General features: G+C 48.5%; 1 protein-coding gene across 1 annotated transcript in view; it reads left to right on the top strand.

Annotated features, from left to right (window-relative positions):
* SENP2 (SUMO specific peptidase 2) overlaps positions 1-8,958 on the top strand; it is a 28,845-nt gene that overhangs the window by 17,866 nt on the left and 2,021 nt on the right. Inside the window, exons 2-14 of the mRNA XM_029962649.1 lie at positions 1,261-1,316; positions 1,961-2,094; positions 2,316-2,388; positions 3,032-3,110; positions 3,699-3,840; positions 3,961-4,064; positions 4,508-4,602; positions 5,242-5,299; positions 6,940-7,003; positions 7,368-7,511; positions 7,664-7,795; positions 8,126-8,329; positions 8,438-8,517. Coding sequence (XP_029818509.1) covers positions 1,261-1,316; positions 1,961-2,094; positions 2,316-2,388; positions 3,032-3,110; positions 3,699-3,840; positions 3,961-4,064; positions 4,508-4,602; positions 5,242-5,299; positions 6,940-7,003; positions 7,368-7,511; positions 7,664-7,795; positions 8,126-8,329; positions 8,438-8,517 — 1,365 coding nt within the window. The remainder of the gene's footprint in view (positions 1-1,260; positions 1,317-1,960; positions 2,095-2,315; positions 2,389-3,031; positions 3,111-3,698; positions 3,841-3,960; positions 4,065-4,507; positions 4,603-5,241; positions 5,300-6,939; positions 7,004-7,367; positions 7,512-7,663; positions 7,796-8,125; positions 8,330-8,437; positions 8,518-8,958) is intronic.

Here is an 8,958-nt window from a genome sequence, read left to right as displayed (position 1 = left end):
GGTGATTGTGGGTCCCAGATATTCCCGATAAATCCATAAAAAAACCCCAGATGCTGAAGGGATTGTGGGTTCCGGGTATTCCCGATAAATCCCAGATGCTGAGGTGATTGTGGGTCCCAGATATCCCCGATAAATCCATTGGCAAACCCAGGTGCCCAGGTGATTTAAGGTCCCAGATATTCCCAGTAATTCCCAGATGCTTAAATGATTGTGGGTCCGGGATATTCCCGATAAATCCCAGATGCTGAAGTGATTGTGGGTCCCAAATATTCCCGACAAATCCTAGATGCTGAAGTGATTGTGGGTCCTGGATATTCCCCATAATTCTATTGGCAAACCCAGCCCCTCGTTTCCTTCCCATCTGCACGGTGGGGGCTTGAAAAGGATCAAAGGGGTGGGGATCAAAGGATCAAAGCAGGTGTGCTGGAGGAGCAGGGAAGGGTATATGCTGGATGGAGGAAAGCCATGGAATATGGATGTGGTAGGATAAAAGGGGGCTGCCTTCCCAGGCATTACCCAGGAGCTCCCAGTGCCAATATCTGAACCATCTCATCTCCACCGCTGGGAAGAGAGGGAATGTGTCCATTCCATGCTGTGCTTTGGGCAGTGTGGTGGCTCCCTCTGGGAGGAACTTCCTTAGTGCCCCATTCCAGAGTGAATGAGGCAAGGGAATGCCTCTGGAAAGAGCCACGTGTTGCACAAGAAGTTTCCACCAAGGGGCAGCTCAGGAGGAATGAGCTCTTGGGAAGAAAAATAGGAACGTCCTTTGCGCTCTGTTCCTAAAGGAAAAGGTTTTGCTGGACTTTATCAGGGTACCAACTGATAAAATCCTGGGATTTGGGCTTCTGAGAAAGGGTGAGGCTGGTAATTATTTCAAGGACTCGTTCCCAAGCACTGACTCAGCAGATTATTGAAGTTGTGGAAGTGGATGTAAGCAGGACTTGCTTTCCCACCTTTTATTTCCTGTCCTACTTAAACTTTCCTTTGCAACTCAGTGTAGTGACATGAACCTGGATGGCTAAGTGACCTGGAATGCAGCTCTCCTCGAGGAAAGAGGAAAACTTTACACACTTAGGGAATTTTTTGGTGGTAGGAACACATGTAAAACATCCGGGAGCATTAACAGAAAGGAAAAAAAAAAGGCCTGATATGGTTTAGTGGGATGATCCCAGAGATCACAGGAGATCTTTGGGATATGTGAAGGGAAGTTGGGAGCTGAACTGTGGTTGCCAAACACTTTTGTGCCTCTTCTTTCCTCAGTGTTGCGTCACCTGTGGAAGATCCTGACAATATTCCTGAAAAGAAGCAGAAAACAGGTATTGCACCTCACAAAGGGGTTAATGTGCCTGGTTTTCCTTGGGTTCAAGGTGCCTTGGGTAACTCTGGATTTTGTACTTCACAATTGCTGCTGAAACTGTGGATTTCTGAGCCGTTTTTGAGGCCTGAGCGGGTCTCACGGGGCTGGGGCCTACTGATGGTGTGTCCCAGTGTTCAAAATCTGTGTGGATTTGGCACCTGGGGACATGGCTAAAGGTGACCTTGGCAGAGCTGGGACTTGATGATCTTAGAGGGCTCTTCCAGCCTGAGGGTTGGAGATTGTGGCCTGATGAAGGGAAAAGTAGGGAACAACTTTTTCCCTCCTGGGAATTCTGTGTATTTGCACCAAGGATCACTCCTGCCTGTGTGTGGTACAGGGATATCCCAGGTCTGTCTGGCACTGAGCCCCTGCAGGGCAGGACAAAGAGTGTTTTAAGTCAAAGCTGTGGCTGTCCCTCAGGGAATGCAGAGCTCCCTAATTCCTGCTTGGGAATGGTGCTGCCCCCGGTGTCGCGGGAGGGGCTGTCGGTGTGTCGTTGAAATGAGTTACCTGGGTCAGGTGGGATCGAGGAGTTGGGCTTTGATGCAAAGAGAAACCCTAATTTTCCTTTTCTGGCCTGGTGGTGTGGGTTTTTTTTTTCAGAATGTCTCATCTGTGGGACTAACAAGAGACCCGAAGACGTTCCTGTGGCCGCCCAGTTGCCACCCAAGGCAACAAGAGGGTGCCAGGAGGCTTCGGGCGGCGATGCCACTTCTCTCCCCGAGCCTGGAAAAGGGGTGAGCAAAGATTTAGGGGAGAACTCAGGGATAAGCTTGTGCTGTGTCAGTCCCTGCATGTGTGAGCTGATCCCGTCAGAGCTGCTGCTGCAACCTGGACCAGCAAACCCTGGGCCCCGAGTCAGGGCAGAGCTGACTGGATTTTGGGAAGCCCAAGAGGTTTGCTTGGGTTCACATTCAGGTTGTACTCACTCTGGTGCTTGTTTTTGTTTTTATTTCAGGCTCAGGACACTTCTGACTCTTCATTTGAAAGAGCAACAGATTCTGTGGCAGATGAGGACAGAGTAGAAGTTGGTAAGGCTGGACAGCAAGTTCTTCACTCGTTTCTGTGTGCTTCTGCCCTGTGCAGCTCCACCCCAGGCTTAGGGACTCATTAGTGAAGGCACAATATCTGGGAATACTGGAATGTGAGCTCTGTTTCTTCCCTGCATCCTGGCTTTGCTTCTGGATTGGGATCAGGGCTGGGAACAGGCTCCCCAGGGCAGTGGTCATGGCCCCAAACCTGCCAGAGCTCCAGGAGGGTTTGGACAACGCCCTCAGGGACAGGGTAGGATTGTTGGGGTGTCCTGTGCAGGGCTGGGAGTTGGACTGGGTGATCCTTGGCGTCCCTTCCAGGGATATTCTGTGATTTATCCTGGCATCTCAGTTCAGGAGCTGCCCTGGATGCAGCTCTGTTGCCTTCAGTTGTGCCCACTGTTAGATTATCAGAAGGAAATTGTTTTAAGTGCTAAGTTTAGGTAGCAGAGCCTCATAACCCTCTTTTATCCAGGTTTAGGTGGTAACATTCCATAGTTGCTGATCTGCAGCAACATAACACAAATAATATAAGGATGTAAGGGAGAAAATGAAAGTAATTTATCTTTGGTGAAGCTCTTTGAACTCCTGAAACTCCAGTTTGCTTGAACAGTTGCTGATGGTTTGCACTCTTCTCTTGCAGCTAAAATGCCTTGTGACACCAACACGTGCTTGGCTAGGGAGGCACTATCCCTTCCTTACAAGGGAGTTCCATATCTCAGGTAAAAATCCTTCTGTTTCCTTTCACTTCTTCCCTGAAGGGTTTTTTTTGTCTTTCACTTTCATCCTTGAACTTCCTCCGTGTTGCCCAACATTTGTTTTTGTGTCCACAGAGCAGGATTTTTCCAAGGTGTTCTGTATTAAGGGAGGTCTCCAGCTGTGGTTTTTGTTTTTCTTTAACCAGCTTTAAACTTGCTCTTTAAATCCAGGTAGTTCATACACTCAGGAGATCTGAGGAAGATGAACAAGTACAACACTTCCACCTCCTGTGGCTGGAGGAAGTGTTAAACTTGGCAAGAGGCTGAGACCAGGAGTGTAGAGAAAAACCCACAACCACAAAAAAAACCCCACCCCTAAAAACCCCAGAGAATTCCATTGGGAAACACTTTTTTACTCTGAAGGTGGTCACCTAGAGAGGTGGTGGAGTCTCTGTCCATGGAGATGTTGGAAAACCTACCTGGACAAGGTCTTGGGCAGCCTGCTGTGGGTGCCCCTGCTTGAATCAGGAGGTGTTAATTAAAATCTAACTAATAAAATCAGGAGGTTTGAGTGTTCTCTTCATACAGTTTCTTTTCCGTTGCTGATTTTAGCCTGAACAAGAATAATCACCACATCCAACCAGCTCCAGACAGCCCTGTGACACCCAGGCCCCCCATCAAGGAGCTCCCCGTGCCAGGTCCCACCTCTCCAGGAGCCAATAGCGTGGGGAGGCCCCTGTGTGCTGCTGAGGAGGTAATCTGGGGAGAAGGGAATTCCTTTGGGATGAAACTGCTGCATAGTTCCTCCACAGTTAGACAAGAGGAAGGGGTGGGAATTCCTGCTGAAGTTTTTTTTTTCCTTCCCCTCTCTTAGGATGTTCGTCGAGGAGAAAGCCAGAAATACAAAGAGATCTTGAAGCTGTTCAAGGAAAAATATTCTGGATGTCTTAATTCTCCCCAGCCAGCAAACTTCAACAAGTAATTATAAGCAAAATGTCCCTTAACTCTTGGGGGGTGACTTTGTTGTACACGGAAGGGGAGGGGAATTAACCTTTTCTGCTCTCAGGGCTCTGGACAGGATCAAATGTCACAATTGATGAGTCTCTCTTAGAACAGTGGAGACAGAAAATGTGACTCTTTTGTATTCACTGAGTTGACAGTAGCCAAGCTTGTGGATGTAAACTCGTGGAAGTTAGTGTTTGGTCATGGAACCAGTGACAGGATTATTCTAAGGGATTAAACAGCCTAATTTTACTTCATATATTTCTGTTGCTTTAACTGTGGCTTCCAGCTGTAATTGAGACAGTTGGGTACAAATCAACTGTGGCCTTTCTAATGAATTGTTGTGCACTGGTAACAAATCACTTGGGAAAACTGTGATTCTTCTCCATCTTTTTTTTTTTTTTTATGCTACTCCAAAGGGTTCAGACCCACTCCAGGGAACCAGTGGCGACTGGGAGTCACCTGAAAGGACAAAAACCCAGGGGTGTCTATCCAGGTGTGACACAAAGGGCCAGTGAGTATCCCCAGGATTCAGGTCTGGTCTTTGTAGGTTGGCTTCCAACCAAAACAGGGCATTTCCTCCCCCCCCCCCCAAACCATAGTTAGTTATTGGCTAAACTGGCTTTGTGAGGGTTTTACTGGAGGGGAAAAAATTGGTTTAAAATGGTGTTTGAGACATGGCTGTACCTGTGCTGTTTGTAGCTGCAGATGTGACCCCACTGCCCAGGGGGAAGGTTGTGGTTCCTGAGTTTTTGTACCAGGGGAGGAGAATATGTGACTGTGCACCCTCAGATGCTGCTTCTTAACTCAGAGCTGCTCTGAGTTAATCCAGTTTAATGCTAGACAGGCCTATTTCTGTAATAGCAGAGCTTCCAAACCACATAAACTAATTGCATATATGTTTAATATTGTCCCCGGTGTTTTTTTCCACTGCTCATTATTTCAATATTGTTTCATCACTACTTCTTTTTACACATCTGGGCTTTTCTTTTGAAATCATAAGGGGTTTGAAGTGATTTCTGAGCTGGTGCCAGAGTCTGAACTTCTAACCATACAGCCATCAGTCAAAGTTCTGGTGTTGTCACCCAGAAACCAAGAGCTGCTGGGGTGGAAAGTCACCTTCTTGTTGTCCTTTTGCTGCTTTTCTGTGCAGGTGTCAAACATGGAGATGTTTTCAGCCCCCAGTTGCCTCAGAGAGGTGTCATGATCAGGTAGGAGTGTCCTTTAATCATGGTCCCTGTTTCTTTTGGCTCTGGGGGCATGAGTCTCTCAGCCTCAGAAGACAACTCCAGTTTATCATCTCAGTGTGGGAGGAAAGGAGCAGCTGGTTTGTGGAACTGCTCAAAGCCAGTTGTCCCTCAAATCTGGCTCCCCTGTCAGAGCTGCTTCTTTCTGGGAGAAGGAAGCCAGTGGGGGGGACAATGGTGGCTGCACCAGGTTGCCCTTGGGTTTGCAGAATCCCTTGTTGCCTGTGAGTGTCTTTGTGCCAAACCATTTATGAGCTGACATCACAATTCCTGTGGATCCTGAGCTGACATCACAATTCCTGTGGATCCTGAGCTGACATCACAATTCCCGTGGATCCTGAGCTGACATCACAATTCCCGTGGATCCTGAGCTGACATTACAATTCCTGTGGATCCTGAGCTGACACTGCATTTCCTATGGATCCTAAGCCATAAGGTTTAGGGAGCTTGTAAAGCCTGGAGGGCCTGAGGCAGTTTTTGTGGCTGCAGGATGCCTTGAGTTTGAACAGAAGCCCAAAAAGGGAGTGTGCAGTTGGGTGGTCCCTCACCAGGGGCCAGTGGGCTCCTTGGTGGCAGGACTGGCAGTGCTGGTGCCTTTGGGTTTTGGAGGCAAAGGGGCTTTTGGCTGCAGCTCCAGGGAGGGATTTTGGTTTGGCAATGTGATCTACTCATCTTCCTGCCCTTAGATGAGATAGGAGAAAGCACAGATGGGAGCAGGGAGACGTTCAGTCATGGCAGTCCTGTTTATAGGTAGTTTTGTCCCTATTCTTCTCCCCCCTTAGACACAAGGACTATATTTAGCTGTGCAGCACCATCCTGTGTCAAATTGTCACTGCTTCCCCTAAGCTGGAGGGGAGAGAAGGAAATAACTGGCACAGTGTGATGGGTTTGAGTCAAAGGAACATTTTCTTGCCTTTTTTTTTTTTCGGATTTAGCCCCTAAATGAAGTCATTTCACAGGGCCTGTGATCTTTCTTACCACGTGCCTTTAAAGCACATGTGTAGGACACTATGAGAGTCTGTTGTAGGTCTCCCTCTCGGAAAAGGAGATTGTTTGGTGACAGTGGGACAGATATGGACAACTTTAATGTCTGTGTGTTTGTTTGCTCTTCAGAGCCTGCACGGTTTTAATGCTCATCCTCTCCACAGGGGGATAGTGCCTCTCTTGACTAGAGAAGGCAAGTAAACCCCCTGTAGCTGTCCCATTCCCCCCAGATTCCATGTGCTGCTCATAGCTCCCATAAGCCAACTGCACTTGGACAGGTGCAGATGTTCCTGTTCCACTGGCAGTGGAACTCCTGGCATGTGGTGTTTGTCACCAGGAGGGCCCAAAACACTCGATAGAGGAAGTGCTGGTTGCTCCCCTGTTTTCCAAAGAATAAAGCTGAGTTTGGCACCTGCAGGTGGAAGAAAGTTTGTAAAGCTTCCAGCTCTTCATCTATCCCAGAGTTGCTGCTGCAAAAGGGATGGGGCAGGAAACTGAGATGTTGTCAAATGTCAGATTCAGCCTTGAAAAAACACTTCATATTTAGAAGGTGAATTCCTGGGAATTTCCTGGGATAGGATGGATATCCAACTCACTTACCTCTCTTTCTCTCTCCTCAGCTACTACACACCACCAGAAGACTCCCATGGACAGGGAATACCAGGGAAACAAGCTGTTGCAGTGGTAAGCCTCAGTTAGTCATTATTTCACTTTTTTTAAGGAAAGTATAACTCATCTCTGGTCAGGATCCAAAACAAAATTTGTAGTGTGGAAATCAGAAATATTAGTCCTCATCTCAGCTTGGTACCTTGGAGGCTTTGCTGGTGCTCTGATTGTTGGTCCAAGCCAAGGGATCTTCCTGCCTCTCTGGCCTCTGTTCTGAGGGCACAGTTGGGATGCAGTCACCACTCAAAAGTGACTTTGGAGTTTGCTGCTTGGCTGTATCTACAAAAACACTCCCAGCTTGATACACAGGCAGGATTTTCTGCACTGTGCCACCCAAAACTCCTGTGCTTGCTCTGTAACTTCATGTCCTTTTGTCTAACAGGGCCGGGGTGGAGCTGAAGTGTCCCAAGGGATGTTATTCCAGTTCCATGTGACACCTGTTCTGTCCAAAGACTTCTTTTTTGTGGACAGAGAGCCACTCCCACGCTCAGAAAAGCCAGCAGAAGACTTTGCTCCACTCACAGAGGTACCTGTGCTCAAACCAGTGCTGTTGCTGGCGTAGCAAATCCCTGCAATGCCTGTTGCTGTGGCACCTGGGCTGAATTTAGGGGTTGTTTGATGTTGCTGTGCTCCATGTCCTGTTTCACGAGTCCTTCCCCGCTGAATTGTCCATTCCAGGCCATGGAGAGGGAGATCTCTGCTGCCTTTGGCAAAGGGGAGCCTGGTGAGATCCTGAGCAGTGCCTTCAAGCTCAAGGTCACTCGTGAGGACATCTGCACCCTGCAGCAGCTGTGCTGGCTCAACGACGAGGTGAGAGGAGCTGCAGCACAGGGATGCTCTAACCCAGCACTTGTGCAGGAGCACCCCTTCTCTGGGGGTGCTTATGGCTCTGCTGTTTCTGGAGGTTCCTTTCCTTGGGTTGTGCAGCTCCCAGGGGTCAGGCTGGGTTGCTGGAGTGGGTGCAGGTGCTTTTATCCAACAGCACAAGTCACCAAGGGCAACATTCCCAGAGCCAAAGCTGCCAGCTGGGCTTGTCTCAGTTGGGTACTCAAGGGTGGCCAGCAAAGACATGTTGGTGCCTTTTTCATTTGCCAAGTTACTGCCTTCTCTTACATCTCAACTTTCCTCTCTCTGGCCCAGGTCATTAATTTCTACATGAACCTTCTGGTGGAAAGAAGTAAGAAGGAAGGCTATCCAGCACTCCATGCTTTTAGTACCTTCTTCTACCCCAAACTCTGTTCTGGAGGCTACAAAGCAGTGAGAAGGTGGACCAGAGGTGTGGATCTCTTCAAGCAGGATCTCATCCTGGTGCCCATTCACCTCAGAGTGCACTGGACGCTGCTGGTGAGTCAAACTGGCCTTTTATTTAGGGGATGGGAGGAACAAAACTATCAAGAAAAGTCTTTTAGGGTTTGGGATGTGCTTTGTCCAACATTCACCTTTTAATCCCAGGTCATAGATGTCAGAAAGAAAACTATCAAGTACTTTGATTCCTTGGGACAGAAAGGAGACAACATTTGTAAAACCCTGCTGTGAGTAGCTACTTTTTTATCCTTTTGATTGTTTTGAGGCCTTTTTCCTTCCCCACTTGGAGTGGTCCTGCCCTGGCACAGGCTGCTCCTCACTTTGTCCCTCTTCTGTTCTGCTCAGTGTTTTAAATCACCTGGAGTGTAACTGGGGCAGGTTTTCATGTGTTCTGGACATCCTTACGTGTCTTTGCCAGTAAAAATCCTTAATCCAGCAGCTTTTTAGAGTGAGAGCAGCCCCACAGAGACAACCTACAGAATCCCAGAATCCCTGAGGTTGGAAAAGCCCTCCCAGCCCATGGAGTCCCCCCTGTGCCCCATCCCCACCTTGTCCCCCAACCCAGAGCATTGAGTGCCACGTCCAGTCCTTCCTTGGACACCTCCAGAGATGGGGACTCCACCACCTCCCTGGGCAGCCCCTGCCAAGGACTGACAGCCCTTTCCAGG

Source organism: Manacus vitellinus, unplaced genomic scaffold (assembly GCF_001715985.3).
Source record: "Manacus vitellinus isolate BGI_N305 unplaced genomic scaffold, ASM171598v3 scaffold_49_pilon, whole genome shotgun sequence".
Classification (NCBI taxonomy): domain Eukaryota; kingdom Metazoa; phylum Chordata; class Aves; order Passeriformes; family Pipridae; genus Manacus; species Manacus vitellinus.
The sequence above is the reverse complement of the archived record's forward strand: the minus strand, read 5'-3'. Positions and strand labels throughout refer to the sequence as shown.